We start from the raw sequence: 18,987 nt of genomic DNA, 5'->3' as shown, positions 1-18,987 counted from the left end.
ATCATCCCACGGAGCCATCTCGGACACCGTCTATCGAAAAAAAAGGGCCTCACCCCCGAGAATTGACCATACGATACGACTGATGTGCTATATTCGTTCTGGCAGTCGCTGCTCTTGCGAGATCCAGAGAACGGCGGATGGATATACAGGATATCCAGCACTCGGCCGGTCTATCAAACATACAGCTTTGGCTATCAACGAGGACCGCACCCCCCGGCCGCAGGCAATAATAGCAGCAGCATTATTGTTATTATTATAATAACTAGTTATCATATTCACATTCACGGCTCTGCTTCGGCCTGTGACATGCAGGCCACACATCAGCCGCCTCTTGCCATTCGCCCAGATAACGCAACCCCGTCCAGGCCCTTCCCACCCCCACGATCGGTTGATGGCTCGAACTTCCCTGAATACGTCCTCCACCGGGGGGAGGGTCGAGGTCCCTTTATTTTGTCTCGCCCGCCGCCGTGCTCTCCGCCTAGACGTGTCGAGCTCTCCACGGGTTCTAGTCCTTCACTTTTGGCCACCTGCCCTGCGCAAGCGAGGAACGCTGGGGCTGTCAATCGCTCGCCGCAGAGCCAGTAGTGTAGGGAGGCCAATGGTGTCGGCCCCGGGTGTCCCTGTCCCACACTGCTTATTCTTTTTGGCTTTGGCTCTGGTTTCTTTTTTACCGTGCGGCACTGCGCCATGGAGCAGCCGATCGAGCGTTTCATTCGCTCTCGCATATCAGCAGCGGGCTGGAGCGTTGCCTATCATCCAATAGCTGGTTGTCCCTCACTCTTCGGGGGTTTCCCTTGCTGGGTCCTTTGATGAGGAGGAAAAAAATGGCTTGCTGGAGCCAAAAAAGCGAGCCCATCACTTAATTATATATGACAGCTCATAGAAGCCAGCCAGAGTCGAAGCCATTCTTCCACTCTCTCAGAGACACACAATGACATTCTTCTTCCCCAGACTCTTCAATGTCACTGCTTTGCTTCATAAGACCGAACGGTTGTGTCTCCCCTCCCGTTACCCCCTCATCAGTGATGTTTGACTGCACCGTCCGGGGACTGTAGGCAGATTAAAAATATGATGACATAGGAGGCGCTCTCACCGGAGAATGTGCTGAGTTTTCGAATAATCTGTCGCATCTGCAAAGGCAACAGCCTCTCAAGCGAAGATGGAGTGGTCTTCAGAGCATCTTGTCGCAATGAGTACCCTCATAGGCAGAGGTGTGCTGGTATGACTTCCTTCTACTCTCCTGCAACCCCCTCCCCTTCTTCCTGGGGCTCTCCCTCTCACACACACACACACACACTCTCTCTCTCTCTTTTATATATATATTCATAAGTTGGGTGGACATGCAACTAATGACTTACCATCAAAAGGATCCAAGCAATGATCCAAATATTGGATCAGCACGAGGAAGTAACAAATCCTCCACGTCGGATGCACTCCAGACTGTGGGGATAACGGCGTCTACGTCTGGAATGGCATTGCTTTCCACTTTCCTTCCCGCATTTATCCTGGCTGTTGTTTGTTTCCTGATATTCCTCATCTGCCGTCGAACCCAACGCCGATTTTACTCCCCGAGGTCATACCTAGGGCATATGCATGACCAGTACGTTGCGGTTGATCCTTTACATCAGGGGTATGCGGAATGAAATGTTATATCTAATGCATGAATTGTTGAACAGTGAACGAAGCCCGGAACTTCCCTATGGGTTCATTAACTGGATAGGGGATTTTATCCGCCTTTCAGATAGCCACGTTCTCCGGCACTCATCCTTAGATGGCTATTTCTTCCTTCGGTTTCTCAAGAAAATGTCCCTACTGAGCTTCATTGGATGTTGCATCACTTGGCCTATCTTGATGCCCGTAAATATCACAGGAGGCGCGGGAAATACCCAGCTGGATCTCCTCACCTTCAGCAATGTTGTTAATCCCAAGCGGTACTATGCACACACAATTGTCTCTTGGATATTTTTTGGTGAGCGAATACTAGTCTCCCTTGTTTAGATACCCAGTGACCGATTACAAGGGGTCGCCAATTACTCTTTCTAACTTGTTGGTAGGGGTTGTCTTCCTCATGGTCTGTCGTGAAAGCATCTTTTATGCCGCTCTCCGACAAGCCTACCTGCTCTCGCCGCTATATGCTGACCGGATCTCCTCCCGGACCGTGTTGTTCATGTCTGTTCCGCAGTCTTACCAGAACAAGGCGAAGCTATCCAAAATATTCGGTGACTCAGTCAAGCGTGTCTGGACATCAGAGGATACCTCAAAGCTGGCGAGGCTTGTTCGTAAGCGAGATAGACTTGCATATAGCCTCGAAGATGCCGAAACTAGATACGTTAAAGCTGCGCATGCTGCTCGCCTGAAGGCGCTGAAGAAACAAGGCCGAGACCCAGAAGTCTCGTTGGAACAAGCTGCGGTTAAGCAGAACAGTAACGAATCCGATCTCGACCAGGCTCCTTGGCTATTGAATGTTAAGCGCCCTTCAAGACTAGCCCACTACTTCTTTGGCGAAAAGGTCGATATAATTGAAGACCTGCGTTCTCGTCTTGCTACACTTATCCCAAGGGTCAAGGATTTGCAACAAGAACATCGAGTCGGCGAAGCAAAGACTGTAGGTGGAGTTTTTGTGGAATTCACCACCCAGCGAGAAGCCCAAATCGCATACCAAACGCTCTCACATCACCATCCCTCCCAGATGACGCCTCGATTCATCGGAATACCACCACATCAGGTACTCTGGCCTGCACTACGCTATTCATGGTACCAAAGAATCGTCAGAAAATTTGCCATGCAAGGTTTTATTACCGTCATGATTATCTTCTGGTCCATTCCATCCGCCCTGATTGGATCAATTTCCAACATCACCTATCTCACCAACCTTCTCAAATTTCTCAAGTTCGTGAATGAACTGCCTTCTTTCATCAAGGGAATAATAAGTGGCCTTCTTCCTGCAGCAGGACTAGCTATATTGATGGCAGCAGTTCCCTGGATTATGAGATGTATGAAACTCCTGAACCTGAGCTTGTAAACCGACCTCGTCCTAACGTTGTTGATCTAGGGTGTGCCAGGCAGTCGGGTGTCCCCTCAACGGCTAAAGCAGAGCTGTTCACGCAGAATGCACATTTTTGCTTCCAGGTAGTGCAAGTATTCCTGGTAACTACCATTACATCCGCGGCGTCTGCAGCTACAAGTCAAATTATCAAAAACCCACTCTCGGCCAAGGACCTACTGGCAAAGAACCTACCAAAGGCTACGAATTTCTACATCTCGTACTTCCTTTTCCAAGGATTGATGCTGAGTTCGGGGGCTGTGGTACAAGTCATCGCATTCCTGATTTTCAAGTTCTTTCGGACCTTCTTTGACTCTACGCCTCGAAAGTTATACTCACGCTGGGCTGCCCTTACTGGAGTATGGTGGGGGACAGTGTTCCCGGTGTTCACAAATATGACTGTTATAGGTAGGCAGAGCTGTCATCCTTCCTTGATATATTTTGGTAATCTAACATAAAGGAACGTTCTAGCAATCACCTACAGCTGTATAGCTCCCTTGGTCCTTGGCTTTTCTGCTCTTGGGCTTTATTTGGTATACCAGGCCTATCGATATAACCTGCTATTCGTGTACGAACCTGTTATCGACACAAAGGGCCTGGTATATCCCCGAGCACTTCAACAAGTGTTAACGGGCGTTTACCTAGCAGAAGTATGCATGTTTGGACTTTTTGCCATCCGTGCGGCGATTGGCCCCATGGTCTTGATGGGCATGTTTACGGCGTTTACAGCACTATGTCACATCTCTCTAAATGAAGCACTGGCACCTTTGCTCTCCGCATTACCTCACACCCTCAACAACGAAGACGACTGGACGTGTACAACGCCAAGCGATCTTGAAAAGCCTGAGTTCTTGTCCCGAAGCATGACCAGTGGCAAGGAATTCTTACCTCGACGCCAGAGCACATTGACTCTAGCTGAGATTACTACTGCGCCTGACTCGATATGGGACAAGCTCAAAAATTTCCGCTGGTGGCTTTTCCATCCCAGCATATATGCTAACTACGCGGCGCTGCGGGAGAAGATACGACAGGATCCATCTATCCCCTACGACGAACATATCTCGGACAATGCGTATTACCCGAGTTGTGTATACAGCCCGCCGCCCCTTCTCTGGATCCCACGAGATGCCGGGGGTGTAAGTCGACAGGAGGTCGAGCTTACCAGCACCATTATACCCATGACCGACAACGAAGCTCATCTTGACGAGAAGAACAAGGTGGTGTGGGATAAGGTCGGCATGAAACCGCCTATATGGGAGGAAAAGGTGTTTTACTAGGCGCTTTTGGCCCTGCAGAGCCCATCCTCTCCCCCTTTTTTTCTTTACATATTTTGATGATCAACGGCAGATCAAATGTCCATTTTTATACGATGCACAGTATTTACATATTTTCTAACAATAAATAATAGGCGACAAGCTCCCTCTATGCTTGATGCAACCAAGGCAGCAGCTATTATATTTCAACCAAGCATCAGGCTTTGCTTAGATGGGACAGGCTATAACAGAACACTTCTAACCAACCAACTAGTTACTAGTTATTTTAATTCCACTGCCTTTTTCCTACCTTTTTTTACTTTCGCCTCAATGTAGCACCTGACGCATTCTCTGACTATGTCCTTCTCTCCTTTCCGTTCGTAGGGGCCGTTTCTGACTGTTTCTGACTCCCTCCAGCCCTCAAAAGCCTCTGCAAGAGTCACAATGAATCATGGCAAGCCCGAGTTGATGAGTCAGCGGGAAGAACCCGAACAGCGCCTGGAGAAACAGCTGGCTAACTAGTTAACCAACTAGTTAAACTAAATAAATATAACTGCAAAATTGAACGCTGCATCCCAGGGCGCCGCGCAGCTTTTCTCTGCTTTCTCTCCCCATAGAAACGAAGATTTTCCTCGATCGTTATATACTCTCCTTCTCCCGGACTCATATCATACCCGTGTTTTGCGATAATGGCAGACCAAGCTACAACAAACCCATCGGGCACCCCTCAATCAAGAGAAGCAACCAGAGGCAGAGGCAATCGAGGCAGCAGAGGCAATCGACGAGGCGGTACCACAGCTACTGGAGGTGGTTCTTCTCACGTTGACCCTAGCCAGCAGCAGCGTCGACATAACCAGGGAGGGAGTGGCGGAAGAGGTCGCGGCAGAGGCGGCGGCGCACACAGCGAGGGACGCGGGGGGAGGAATCCACGACGTGGAGGAAATCGAACGCAGGATGGAGATGGCAGACATGACGACGGCAGTGAGCCGCCAGGAGCGGGTGCTGAGGGCACTGGCACCTCCGGTGTTCGCCTGACCGGAGATGCCAAACGTTCGCAGGGCGAAGAGAAGCCGGCGCAGAAAGCTGGAGGTTCTGCGGCCGGAGAAGAGGAAGAGGCTGACGAGAACGAGATATGCTTCATTTGTGCCTCAAAGATTGACCATATGTCAGTGGCGCCTTGTAACCATAGGACTTGTCATATCTGCTCCCTTAGGCTGAGAGCACTTTACAAGACCAAGGCCTGTGCTCATTGTCGAGTAAGTCTGCATACAGCCCTTCGGTTTTGATGGCGGAGTATTGACAGTATTATGATCATAGACCGAGTCCGATTTTGTTATATTCACCAACAGTCCCACAAAAAGATACGAGGAATTTACCAACTCTGATTTTGATCGTTCTGACGATAACCTGGGGATAAAATATGAGCACTTCGACATCTTTGAGGACACCGTCTTGTTGCTCCGATACAATTGCCCGGACAGTGATTGTGATGTCGCATGTCTTGGGTGGCCAGACTTGCATCGCCATGTCAAAAGTAAACATGCTAAGGTGATGTGGTAAGTTCTGTCATCTATCTAGTCAAAGAAACGTGGAGCACGTCCGTACTAATTAGATTAATAGTGATCTTTGTACACGGAATAAGAAAGTTTTCACCCACGAGCATGAGTTATTTACACCTGCGTTGTTACGAAAACACGAAAGATATGGTGATGATAACCCTGGTGCCGTTGATCAAAGTGGTTTTAAGGGGCATCCGGAATGCGGATTCTGTCGCCAACGCTTCTACGGAGACGATGAGCTCTACTCACATTGCAGAGACAAACACGAGAGATGCCACATCTGTGATCGGAGGTCTGGAGGCAGCAACCCGCAATACTATGTTGATTACGATGCACTGGAGAAACACTTCAGCAAGGACCACTTCTTGTGCCTTGATAAAGAATGCTTGGATAAGAAGTTTGTTGTTTTTGACTCGCAAATGGACCTCAAAGCACACCAACTTGAAGCTCATCCCTCTGGGTTATCAAAAGATGCAAGGAGGGATGCCAGGCTGGTGGACATGTCAACATTTGATTATAGATCTCCTTACCAACCAACCCGCCAGCGTCGTGATGGTCGTGACGGTCGTGACGGTAGGGGAGCTGGCAGAGGCCGTGACCCTAATTCTGAACCAATTCCGCAATCTAGTGCCCAGCCATTACGGAGAGACGAACTTGCTTACCAGCGCCAGATGGCTATTCAAAGTTCCCAGTCAGTTTCTACAAGAACATTTGGTGGGCAACTTACCTCTTCGCGACCTACAGCAACTTCATCCGCTCCCACTACCCAGAGGTCTACTCCCGCAGCTACACCCGCAGCGAGAGCAACACAAAATTCAGGGCTACCTTCTATAGAAGCACTTGATCTTGGACAGCCGACAGCCCCAGTAACACCGCAGGACCATGCTAGACAGGCAGCACACTCAGCCGTTATGGACCGCGCATGCTCTCTTCTCCAAAATGACCAAAGGAAAATTAACGATTTCCGAGGAAAGGTCTCACAGTACCGAAGCAACGCCATTGGAGCCAACGAGCTCATAGAAGCATTCTTTTCGCTCTTCGATACGTCTTCAGTAGAATTGGGGAAACTAATAAAGGAGCTTGCTCATATCTATGAAGACGAGAATAAACGTACGGGCCTTCTAAAAGCATGGAATGACTGGCGTGCAATCAATGAAGACTATCCAGCACTTCCAGGGCCAAGTGGAACAACCCCTTACACTGGAACTGCCAGCGGATTTGGCTCAGGTAAAAGAGTATTACGTTTAAAATCATCTACAACGCAGTCCTCCAGATCAGCCTCCGGCCAGAACTCCAGACTCTCTGGAATACTTCCTTCTAACACCACTTCTAACCCATTTCCTCCACTTTCTAGCAATACTACCGGTCGAAAAGCCACTCCAGGAGGCAATGCATGGGGAACAACGCCTGCCATATCTTCTGGCCCAAGCAGCTCTGGCTCTAGGCCCTCGGCTTCTGCTTCACGGCCAAAAGTTGCTGGAGATGCCAATGCATTCCCTGCCCTTCCAGCAGCTCCTAAGCCGAATACCCTTATGGCCGGTCTCACTCGTGGAACTGTGAGATGGGATGATCGAAATGCTGCCAGTGCTAGGCCTTCTGCTTGGGGCTTATCAAGTGACCCAACACCTGCAGAATCAGATTTGTCCGCTTCTCAAGATAAAAAAGGGAAGGGTAAAAAAGGGAAACAAGTTCTCTACCATTTTGGCTAAATGGATGGGTTCATTGGAAATGCAGCTGCATCAGAAAATGTATTCTTATCTTATGCTGCGTTTGTTGAGCGTGTCGCTTCGGAAATCAGGTGCATCCAGTGAGATTTTTATTCCCTTTACTTTCTCTTCTTTGTTCACGAGTACTTAAGAAGCAAGCAATTTCCCTGACATAGCTTTGAAAAGTGTACATATCCCATGTTTTAGCTGCCTAGCTCATAATCTCGCACCATAGCAAATACAAACTCGAGTATTAAAAATAATATACATATCATACACCTGTAATACAGTAACATCCCGAGGAACATATTACCATGCTTTTCGATGAACTAGTTACTCGTTTGAAGTACAAGAGTGAGTAGTGTCTAACTTCCCGCTGTCAATATTTAGGAGCAGCTCACTATTGCCGAAAGAATGGCTGGCTGAACCTCTAGGTCGTTTGAGGTTTGATATTGGATCTATGGGTATGATGGGAAGCCATTCGCTGGAAACCTGAGACACGGCTTCCATATGCTCGTGGTCTTCTTGGGACTCTTCAGTTTCTCTGGGTTCCGGTGAAGTTTCGCCGTCGCCTATGTTAGATTCTGTTTCGGCTTCGATATCCGTCATCCGTAAAGTGAACTCCCTTTGGAGCCTGAGAAGCCATTCTCTAAGTGCTTCATCTTCCATGGTCCCTTTGTGAGCATGCATCAGCTGTTCTCCTAATGTCAAGAGGAGTCTGCGCCGTTTGGCCAGAGAAATAATTGCAGGAGACTTTGCTCTATTTTGTGCCGCCAGAGCAAGATGATTTGACACTTCCTCGGCTACCTGTATAAGGTATGGAGGTAAAGAGAATATTCTGGCGAGTGCGAGGCCATAATGCTGTTCCTGTACATATCCATCAACTATTTTATATAGCATAGTGATTTTGGACCTCGGGTCGGACATATCAACAGCAAGATGCAAATTTATAACTCCGCTGCGATGCTCCATAATCCTTGGTAAATCATGGAAATGGGTAGTGAACCAAACTAAGGCATGAGTTTCCAGTAGAGCTTCCGCAATAGCAATTGAGATGGCAAGCCCATCAGCTGAAGCGGTTCCACGACCTAGTTCGTCTATTATAACCATACTCTTTGAGTCAACGTTCCGTAAAATAAATGTCACTTCTCTCATCTCAGTGGAAAAGGTCGACACGTTGGTAGCCTGGTTATCATCTGTTGATACGCGAGCGAACAGTTGATGTACAATCGCGAATGAGGCATACTGCGCAGGAACAGAGCTTCCAATTTGCGCCATTACTGCCATCAGGGCAAGCGACCGGATATACGTACTTTTTCCACTCATATTGCAGCCAGTTATTATCTGAAACCGGGACTGTGATGAGGCGTAAACATCATTGGGTATATATTTTGTTGAGTGGATTTTCTCTCGAATCGGATGCCTTCCGGCCTTGATGGCGAGAGTATCTGTGATTTCGGGGCGCACATAATCCTGTATTGTATGTAGGTAGGAAAAGGCTGCAATCATATCTAGTAGAGCAACTGCCTCGCTGATACGGAACAAGCTAGATATTTGAGACCTAGCGTCATCTATAAGCTCTTGGATGCTCTGATCACTCATGCTAACCACCTCGTTATGGGAGTCTGTTATTTTTTGATTCATCTTGACAAGGTCCAGGGTTTGAAATTCCACATATGCTTTTTTCCGATAAACATTGATAAAAATATCTGGCAGTACCACACCTTGGAGATCGGTGGATTTTACACGGAAATAATAGTGACGGCCAGATTCAAACCTCAAGTCCAATGGGATATTGTACTCCTCTATGCAAGTTAGTCGCAATCTTTGATAGCAACGACGAATATATACATTACCAGTAAGACGAGAACATAGCTCTGAAACATCGTCATTGGCCTCCTTGTAGGTTTGTCTTGCAACGTCGAGAAGATTGTTAACTCCAGCCTATACCGTTAGGACCTGAAAGAAGTTCATATATACCTAATCACTCACTTTGACGGCGTAAGTTCTGTGATTGCGTAAATCGAGGGCACTTGTTTGGTATCTAACATCGTCGTTTAGCGTTTGCTTGAGAATAGTTTGAACAGGGTCATAGTTCCTGGGAGAGCATAGCTGTGTTCATTGTTAGAGGGGTCAAATATCAAGAACATTGGTTATAAGCTCATCTACTTGCATCACGTATTGTCTCTAAGAGGCTGGATTTTGCTCCAGCTAACGCTTCATGGATGGGCCGTATACAAGATACGAATGTTTTCAGCATGATGACGTTGTTAATAGACTGTTCAGCAAATAAAAAGCTTGGCTTCGTTGGAATAACCGTCAACTAACGGTTGAATATTAGTATCACTACGCCTCTAGTCTTTGGGCAGGGGTGATTATAGCATACAGCCGTGAGTACTCGGTCGGAGTCAACAAATGGCTTGAGAGCTATATAGTATATTTCTTAGTTTCCTGCAGATGCTCGGGATTGGAGACCAACCTTGTCTAACAGCAAAAAACATTCCCTCGTTTGATGACAACTCTTCGACAGCATCATATCTGGTGTTTAGTTTAGAAACTTCAGTAGAAGGCTGTAGGATGTTACTTCTCAGTAGCCTGGCACCCATGGGTGTGAGAGTTTCATTCAGTATGCCGAAAAGACAGTCCTTTGACTTTGCATTTTGCAAGTTTTGAATAAGTTCCAATGAGACAATAGTAGCTAAATCAATCATCATAGACCCTTCAGATGGTTCATATCTTAGTCTGAGAGAGTGGGGTGCAAAAGTCACTGAAAGTTCTAGCTCGATATATGATAAGACCTTGAGGGTTCATCAGCCGGTGCTTGCGTCTAGAGGTACTCAGAGAGGGTGTATACAGCTGCGAAACAGCAGGCAGAGAAATAACTGCCCTCTAAAGCCATTTTGATGGTTTCCGTGTCTTCTTTGAAGGCTAATCGCTCAACATAGTCATGACAGTTCTGCTCAGACCAGTGTTTCCTATCGAATGTAATGATCCGGATTTGGGGGAGGTTCTCCTCAACAATAGCATATAATTTTGAAAGAGGTTCTTTGGAAGTGTTCATAAAGAGCACCTCCGAAGGTTCAAATACGGCAAGCTTGTGGACTGTTCTAGCATAGGTCTGGGTATCACAAATCTGTGAAAGAACAGCTTCTGATGTAGACAAGTTGATAAAAGCCAATCCAACGGCTGGAGAGATGCCCCTGGATTCACTTATAGCACATATAATCTCCCGGGATGCTGCAGTAGTTGCTGCTGTTGCGGGTCGAGTTACTCGATGTCCTCCGACAGCCGTCCTGCTGGTACTTGGGCGGGTGGACCTGGTATCCGGTGTAAACGGGTATAAAGGGGTAGATGAAGTGCGACTAGACATTTCGACAGTAATGTTAATTCCACGCCTTCAAGATAACGAGATACGCCAGCTTCTCCCCAGTGTTTCTCGACATTGAATGAGGTTAACGTCTTCGTCGAGGGGTCGTTCCTTTTCCCATTTTTAGATGTCGTATGATATTACATAATCAGATACAAAGTCTATTTTAATAGTAATCCTACATTCAAGGGTTCCCATTGGACAGAAAACTGTGCTGAGACTTTCACGTTAGAATCGGATCTTATCTACACGTGACAAGCAGCCGCCGATAAGATTAGCTCGAGATAAACCATTTTTTTCCTTCATTACTCTCTCGACGTTTATTTGGAGTGCGATTGATCAAGATTCCATCAGAGGGGGCAGAAAAACACAAAAACGAAATGGCAACAGTGTTGCCTCCCCCTAGTAAACGCCAACGGCGCGAAATCGATGAAAAAGCACGACAACAACAGGAAATTGATTCAATCCCAGAGGATTTGGGAAGTGTTCGAGTCCAATTTTTTGACCAGTCTACTGGGACTGCTTCCGGCCCGGCCGTGGCCGTTCCTTTGGGCGATGCAACGGTGAAGAATTTAGAGATCCTACTGAATACGCTTCAAGGACATGTATGTTGCCCCGCAATACCTTCGGGACTCTGAGTTTACTAATGCTTTAACAGGATGATCACGAAAGGATTCCGTATAGATTCACATACAAGCAAGGAGATAAGGATGGGGATGTAATTGATATTTCATCCGACCTGTACCACTCTCTTCTTCAACCTGGTATAAAGACAACTGAGGACATCATCCATTTACAATATACTCCACAAGCTGTATTCCGCGTCAAAGTTGCATCAAGATGCTCTGCTTCAATATCAGGACATGGAGAAGCTATATTAGCAACATCTTTTGCCTCATCATCGTCTTCGCGGATGGTGTCAGGCAGTGGTGATTCCACTGCGCGAGTATGGGATTGTGATACGGGAACCCCCCTCCATACGCTTAAAGGCCATACCAGCTGGGTTCTGGCCGTAAGTTGGTCACCTAACGACAACATAATAGCTACAGGAAGCATGGATAATACCGTCAGGCTCTGGGACCCTCGTACGGGTCAAGCCCTAGGAGCACCCATGAAAGGGCACACAAAGTGGATTATGGGTCTTGCCTGGGAGCCATATCATCTACAAAGTCCTGGGAAACCCAGACTAGCTTCTGCATCTAAAGATTCAACGGTCCGAATATGGGATGTCGTGTCCAGACGAATTGAAACTGTATTAACGGGCCACAAGGGATCCGTATCATGTGTGAAATGGGGTGGCCTTGGTAAAATATATACCTCTTCTCACGACAAGACCATCAAAATATGGAATTCAGAGAGCGGGAGTCTAATACAAACGCTATCTTCCCATACTCACCGTGTCAACCATCTAGCACTATCAACGGATTTCGTCCTTCGTACATCCTTCAATGAACACAACCAAAAGCCACCAGATAAGGAAGAGGAAAAGATAAAACTAGCAAAGGAGAGGTTTGAAAAAGCCGCCACAGTCAATAATAAGATATCCGAAAAATTGGTCTCTGCAAGTGATGATTTCACTATGTTTCTATGGGACCCAGAGGCATCAAGCAAACCGGTTGCTCGAATGTTAGGCCACCAAAAGGAGGTCAATCATGTCACATTCTCCCCAGACGGAATATATATTGCTTCTGCCAGTTTTGATAACCATGTGAAATTGTGGAATGCTCGAGATGGGAAGTAAGTATAAGGTATCGACCCTACTCTATGAAGCAGATAGGCCTAACCGTGATCTTGCAGGTTTATATTTTCTCTTCGCGGCCATGTTGGCCCTGTATATCAATGTTGCTTTTCTGCAGACTCTAGGCTTCTAGTCTCTTCCTCTAAGGACACTACTTTGAAGATCTGGGATGTCCGAACAGGGAAGCTGACTATGGACTTACCTGGCCATCAAGATGAGGTATATGCAGTTGACTGGAGCCCAGATGGAGAGAGAGTCGGAAGTGGAGGAAGAGACAAAGCAGTACGAATATGGAGGCATTAGTAACTTGCTGGAAAACCTGTAGATACAATTGTTCCTGTGGCCGAAAAGAGCACCAGCCGAGTCGGGCGATCAGTTAGTCACATTAACAACTATTAAGATACTAGTTACTTTCATCTCATGATTATGCAGTAACTGGAGCTATCTGGATAATACTGTTTATCAATTACCTCGGGGTGGATTCACACTTTAGGCAATTGTTGTTCAGTTGCGGCAGATGGAATATTTAGACACTTCAAAAACCTGTCATGTAGGCTCCCATAACTTGGAAACGAGAAGTATATAGTGCAGAAGTTTTTCTCAAACATAGCACAGCTTTGAAACATGAGGTAAATCTTAGAAGAAGAACACGAAGCTGAAGATTTAACCCGGAGATCAAGAGAGGGCGTCACATCACAGAGCATCCAACGCCATACATGGCTTTCTCAACGCTATTTTTGACTTGGTACCAGTCAGCTCGTCGTTCAGCAAATTCATAGGCTTCTTCAGCACGGAAGATCCCATGAAAACGGCTGGCATCTGAGATAATAGAAGCTATCTCCTTCGAGTCTGAGGTATCAATTAGGTAAACCTGAGATAGTTCTCTTAGGGCTTTGAAATAAAGGAGTAGCTGTTCGTTTCTCATGGACTGGATGAGTCCGAAGTAATGGTTCATATCACTGCTTAACTATTAGTGTCTTCCCTTGTTAAACCACTCCGAAGTTAGGGTATTCAAACCTTATAAGTTTGACAGCACCTTCTATGCTGATTCGATGCCGCTTTATGTGTTTGCAAAGTGCATTAAAAAGACGAAGACCGATTTCCTGGTTGAACACATCCAATGTGCTTTTGTCCGTTCCACCAATAAGCATTCTCGTGTGGGACGAAATGACCTGTACGATGGCTTTGGCAGCCTCACTTGGACCAATATCGGCTGTTCTCTGTGATGGATCAACTGCTTCAGGATGGAAATCCCCAATCGATTGTTTGGTGGCCAGAAGATGTTCCACCTCCTCCACTAGCACATCAATTCCCTTATTTAGCCCTGCAGCAACTCGCTCATCAAGTTTCTGTTCAAATTTCCGTTTTCCCTTCACAGCCGGGTCAAGAAAATCATTCCGGTCAGTCAAGCCAGCCGCAACCAGTTCCTGTTCATAAAATACGTCTAACATCTGGAGGATCAAGTCTCCCACGTTGACTAACTCCAGAAAAGTAACAAGGGGCTCAACACCGGATTTTTCTTCAGCCTGTTTGCGAGGACGATACTCCGATAGATGATTGACAGCTCTGTCAAAACCGGCAATGACATGGCGATGTCCCAGACTATCAAGAAGTGAGACAAAGATAGCCTCGCACTGAGCTTGTGCAGCTTTTCCCAACCCCCCTTTAAGACCCACAAATTGTGCGGTCCTTTCCAAGCTTGACTTCGCAGCGTGAACTAGGTTCAGTGCGACTTCAATGCTGAATAGGCTCCGGATGCCCTCTAGTTTAGAATTCATAATCGCTGCCTTAGCTGCGAATTCCGTCGTTGGAAGTTCAGCTGGAGTGGGAGGAGTAGGCGGAGCAAGGATGACAGATGAACGGCTAGACGACTGTGTAGCCTTAGCCATTGCCTTGTTAGCTCCGCCCTTTTTTGGCTCCGTGCTTTTATATAGACCTGGGATCATATTCACTGGGGCCATTATCACTTTAGTAAACGAGCTTAGGAAGTCACGTTTATCAGCCTGTCGGTTATGTATATTGGACATGTATAGTGATTCCGTGCTGGCGGCTTGTTCAGACAGCTGTCTATCCCAATCGCCAACGATTGATTCTGAGTGTAGCCGAAATTGGTCCAATTCCTCTGCAAGGTACAGGTCAACGTGAGGCTCAAAAGTTCGTTCGATAGCTTCCCGAGCCAGTTCCTTGAATTTATCACTAGATACCTGGATTGGGTTCAGCTCTCGGATAAAGTTCAATGATTGGGTGAATGTTCCCGGCAGTGTCTGGATGTAAGCTGCCTTATTCGTAGATTGAAGAAGGTCAAGCAAAGGAAGAAAGTATGGAGAAAGTATGTCTTTACATATCTTTTCCAGAAATAAGGACGATACGTTTGGACCATTCGGAAAACATCGATTTATGTAAGTTGCCTCCTCGTTGAAGGCCACACTGAGCCTAGTCAAAAACGCATGAGTGTGATTGAGGGACACTGTGCCTGTATCTGCATCGAACCCGTCCATGGGGCTTCCAAAATCTGCTTTCTGTTTGATTATATGATTTTGATAAATCAATAACTCAACAGCTGCCGCGCCTCCATTAAGGGTGGTTAAAACCTGCGCATAACGCGGCATTATATCATCAGAATTCCCATTCTCATAACCGTTCTTGAACTCTCGTAAAGCAGCCCTCTCAAATACGGATATAACATTAGTCAACTTCTTTCTGCGCGCTGTAGACCCAAGGCCCATATCAACATTCGAGAAACGGTTGAGCTCTGACAATAGCAAGGCTTGCTGTTCAGGTTTATCATAGGACTTGAAAACCGAGGAATCAGTCGGGTTCTCCATTTTTATGATATCCTGGTAGTAGGGGTTTAGAGACTCGTGAATTTTCCCGTACTCCTCCCTTGCTCTACCTCGAGTCGAGCGAGCATCTCGGAGCGCAGCCAAGGGGCCTGTGATTTCAGCTTCAACCTCGGCATTGAATTCGACGATATCAAATCCACCGGTATCAGTAATGTTACCATTAGATTTGTGGGAATCCAATTCAGTTGTTGTAGGCCTGGAGCGTGTTTTCCCGCCATGCGGGCGGTCAGCGTCCTTTTCTGAGCCCTCTGCCGCACTCCTTGCTTCCGCCTCATTCCAACATCCTATCTGCTTTAGGAATCTGACCCATCTTGTGTCATCGTACACCATCTCGTGCATTTTCTTTGATGTTCTTGCAACGGTTATAAGGTCGGTGGGGGAAAGATAGTCAAGGATTGAGGCCATGATTTCTATAACTATCACGTTAGTATTATGACTATAAAGCAGATCAATAAAACATGCTGTCCATGGCATACCAGCAGGAAGTAAGGGCTTCACCACTTCAATCTGAGCTAGCTTCAATGGTGCAAGTACATCCCTTCTTGGTGTCCGAGGCACCTTTGAAGTTGGTCTTTGCTTGATGGAACTTGTCATGGTGGCCGCGAAATACTGTAATCAGGAAAGTATGAGGGGACTTCGGATATATATATATAGGTGTATTTCCGCTTTCACATTGACCTAAATTGCAAATAACGAGTATCATCCACAATCACCAGTCATAGGACACGGGGGTAGGCTTGAGAATTGTTCCCCTAGAAAGTTAGCGACAACGATCAAGTGGAGGCAAAAGGAGGAGACCATGTTATCATGATGGCATGATATTTATAGCTAGCTCTCCACTTATTAGTTGTAAGTGTTGGAATGTATCGTAGCTTCTTGATCATCAAGCTACAAATCGATTTTATCAAAGATATCATGATGCATCGACTACTTAGCAACTATCTAACTAACAAGTTAACTAACTCATTGATCCTCGATCTTCCACGTGATTTGAGGCTCGGCCTTGCTTACTTCTGGGGCGATAATGCAATCAACAGGACGGAATTTCTCTAGCAATATATGACCGAAGATGATATGTTATAGTACAAGTATCTCGATAATATATACACATGGCCTGTGATGATGTAAGTGTGTGAAGAGAGAAGGAGAAATGACGTTGAAGGCGGTAACAGAAGTGTTCATGGCAGTATAAGCACTTCGTCCCTTTTGGGAACATCAAAGTCGCGTTTGAAGACTTCATCAACGACTCTTTACTATAACAATCTCCAGTTATTTGTCCGTTATTTATTTACGCTGAGCTTTACGAATAGTTGTTAGTTCTTCAATAGGCAGGATAATGGGGCAGTCGGTTGTAAGGGCAATAAATACCCCAATACTTCACGTCGAGGCAAGGCTGAGCACCACTGATGGTGGGACTATCACGAGAACCGATATTGTAGGCACCGCCTGAGCAACATATATAGCTTTCTGGCTCGCTGACTGAGGATTCTGGGCTGTTTTAGGTACGCGACGAAGTTGCGCGATGGCTTATCGACAACTTTGCTGTGCTAAGTATAGGGCAGGAGATACGAACCTTTGGTACCGAAATTCATCAATTAGCCATTTGTGGTGGAACTAATAGAATGAGCCATACAGGCGGTTTCAAAGGGCCTCATTCAACGTATCTTGACTCAGTCAGGGTGATAGAGTGCTCCGGAATGCAATGTGAAAGCGAGACGATTCGTTTAGATGTTGTCAACCTAGACATCCAAGCGTATCAACTCCGTGCCTCTGAACCCGAGAATTTATCGCAGGACCATGACGGTGAGAAACAAGATGAATACTCTCCCCAAGCACGGGTGATGCCATTGCCAAACAAGGAACTAGATGGTATCTGGGAATCGTACGACATACCAGGCGTTTTGTAAAGCGTGGTTACATGGGTTGACTTTCTAGACTCTTGTTTGACCAGCAGATACATACAAATCTGCTTCATGCAGTCAGTCGAATGCGTCAGTATCTTCTCCATACCAAAAATAATTAGCAACAAAAGCTAATGACGGAGTATTAGTCGGATTTTCGTGGCGCAAGCTTGATCCCAGAACGATCACCTGGAACCGCCTTATTCTTCTATATGGCCCCCCTGGAACAGGGAAAACAAGCCTGTGGTATGTAGTAACTGTGGAACAACCCAGGAAACCATTAACTCTAACGATTTGTAGCCGTTCATTAGCCCAAAAGCTAGCAATTCGCCTAGGGAGACAGTTCCCTCAGAGTAAATTAGTCGAGATCAACGCTTATTCTCTAGGTAGTAAATATTTCAGCGAGAGTGGTAAGTTGGTGGCCAAAATGTTTAGCATGGTGGAAAGCATGCTAGAGGACGAGCCTGATACGCTGGTCTGTGTCTTCATGGATGAGGTTGAGACCATGACGGCCCAGAGAGAACAAACATTAAGTGGAAATGATCCCCTTGATGCAATGAGAGCTGTTAATTCTCTTCTCATGTCCTTGGATCGGTTAAGACAGCACCCAAATGTAATCGTGCTCTGCACAAGCAATCTCCTTTCTGCCTTAGTGAGTAATCCGATGCCACAAAGCAGGATAAAAAGGTTTATAATGTCGTATTAACATCAATGCAGGACTCAGCGTTCCTTGACAGGGTTGATATCAAACAATTCGTTCCACCACCTTCAGAAATTGGGGTATATGAGATCTTCAGGAGCTGTTTAGAGAGCTTGAGTAAATGTGGTCTGATAGAAGGATCAAGATTCGACGTTGCCCCAGTTGATCCAACTGACACAGCCACGGAGCTCAAGTACATTATCGAGCCTGCCGAGTGCCTCGTACTACCTACTTATGGGGAGATGCAGTTATGGTATCAACTGTTTCCATCATCCATCCCAAAACAACTAGCTGACATTGCACAAGTGAGCGTCGTAAGTGACATGAATATACATCACTCTCAGCGCATTCGTGTCCCCTTTTAATTCATTTCCTAGGGCCTCAGCGGGCGGTCTCTTCGGCGCATTCCTGCACTATCTCTTGTCCTTTATACAAGCTATGAAGTCTGTACGATCGACCAGGCGTTGGTAGCGTTGAGGCGTGGAGTCCAAGAGGAATGGAAAGCGAAGCGGGAGGCGGGAGGGAAGTACCCAAGCCAGGGCCAAACGTCAAAATAGGCAGCATAGCATAACCACCATATATACCAATCGTGTAGTTATCTACCTAGTTCGTTATATCGCTGTCAACGCATAAGGTCTACCTCTGGAATTTTGTCCTCGCATCGGAACAACCAGGAGCCAGGGCATATCACATGACCACAGCTGGCCAATGAGAGGGCCGCTGATTCGACCCGACGCCGCGAGCCAATCACGGGACCGCTCACCAAAGATTGTTTCGAACGACCAGGAAGAAAGTCTGACCTGCCTTCAGGAGCGAACCGCACTCCCATACATCGGATTCATCGCAACCGCTCGCCCCATCTACGCTCATCGTCTCG

At 46.6% G+C, this 18,987-nt stretch overlaps 7 protein-coding genes across 7 annotated transcripts; 4 read left to right on the top strand and 3 right to left on the bottom strand.

Annotated features, from left to right (window-relative positions):
* Window positions 1-931: 931 nt before the first annotated feature.
* TRV_07720 (uncharacterized protein) lies at window positions 932-4,320 on the top strand (the record flags this gene model as incomplete). The annotated part of the gene is made up of 6 exons (XM_003018224.1): window positions 932-1,027; window positions 1,206-1,600; window positions 1,677-1,969; window positions 2,007-2,993; window positions 3,053-3,451; window positions 3,515-4,320. The coding sequence occupies 6 exons, from the start codon at window positions 932-934 to the stop codon at window positions 4,318-4,320; spliced, it is 2,976 nt and encodes a 991-aa protein (XP_003018270.1).
* A 665-nt stretch (window positions 4,321-4,985) lies between these two features.
* TRV_07719 (uncharacterized protein) lies at window positions 4,986-7,564 on the top strand (the record flags this gene model as incomplete). Its single annotated transcript, XM_003018223.1, has 3 exons — window positions 4,986-5,461; window positions 5,646-5,852; window positions 5,917-7,564. The coding sequence occupies 3 exons, from the start codon at window positions 4,986-4,988 to the stop codon at window positions 7,562-7,564; spliced, it is 2,331 nt and encodes a 776-aa protein (XP_003018269.1).
* A 330-nt stretch (window positions 7,565-7,894) lies between these two features.
* TRV_07718 (uncharacterized protein) lies at window positions 7,895-10,272 on the bottom strand (the record flags this gene model as incomplete). The annotated part of the gene is made up of 4 exons (XM_003018222.1): window positions 7,895-9,505; window positions 9,554-9,673; window positions 9,807-9,884; window positions 10,051-10,272. 4 exons carry the CDS (start codon window positions 10,270-10,272, stop codon window positions 7,895-7,897), a joined length of 2,031 nt encoding a protein of 676 aa, XP_003018268.1.
* A 116-nt stretch (window positions 10,273-10,388) lies between these two features.
* On the bottom strand, window positions 10,389-10,931 carry TRV_07717 (uncharacterized protein; the record flags this gene model as incomplete). The annotated part of the gene is made up of 1 exon (XM_003018221.1): window positions 10,389-10,931. The coding sequence occupies one exon, from the start codon at window positions 10,929-10,931 to the stop codon at window positions 10,389-10,391; it is 543 nt and encodes a 180-aa protein (XP_003018267.1).
* Window positions 10,932-11,308: 377 nt separating this feature from the next.
* On the top strand, window positions 11,309-12,969 carry TRV_07716 (uncharacterized protein; the record flags this gene model as incomplete). Its single annotated transcript, XM_003018220.1, has 3 exons — window positions 11,309-11,533; window positions 11,587-12,665; window positions 12,792-12,969. 3 exons carry the CDS (start codon window positions 11,309-11,311, stop codon window positions 12,967-12,969), a joined length of 1,482 nt encoding a protein of 493 aa, XP_003018266.1.
* A 385-nt stretch (window positions 12,970-13,354) lies between these two features.
* On the bottom strand, window positions 13,355-16,103 carry TRV_07715 (uncharacterized protein; the record flags this gene model as incomplete). Its single annotated transcript, XM_003018219.1, has 2 exons — window positions 13,355-13,625; window positions 13,684-16,103. The coding sequence occupies 2 exons, from the start codon at window positions 16,101-16,103 to the stop codon at window positions 13,355-13,357; spliced, it is 2,691 nt and encodes an 896-aa protein (XP_003018265.1).
* A 1,028-nt stretch (window positions 16,104-17,131) lies between these two features.
* Window positions 17,132-18,475, top strand: TRV_07714 (uncharacterized protein; the record flags this gene model as incomplete). Its single annotated transcript, XM_003018218.1, has 4 exons — window positions 17,132-17,378; window positions 17,533-17,656; window positions 17,711-18,062; window positions 18,089-18,475. The coding sequence occupies 4 exons, from the start codon at window positions 17,132-17,134 to the stop codon at window positions 18,473-18,475; spliced, it is 1,110 nt and encodes a 369-aa protein (XP_003018264.1).
* Between the last annotated feature and the right edge of the window lie 512 nt (window positions 18,476-18,987).

This window comes from Trichophyton verrucosum (assembly GCF_000151505.1).
Source record: "Trichophyton verrucosum HKI 0517 chromosome Unknown contig01100_1.f1.exp, whole genome shotgun sequence".
In the NCBI taxonomy this organism is placed as follows: Eukaryota; Fungi; Ascomycota; class Eurotiomycetes; order Onygenales; family Arthrodermataceae; genus Trichophyton; species Trichophyton verrucosum.
This window is presented reverse-complemented; position numbering and strand designations above follow the sequence as displayed.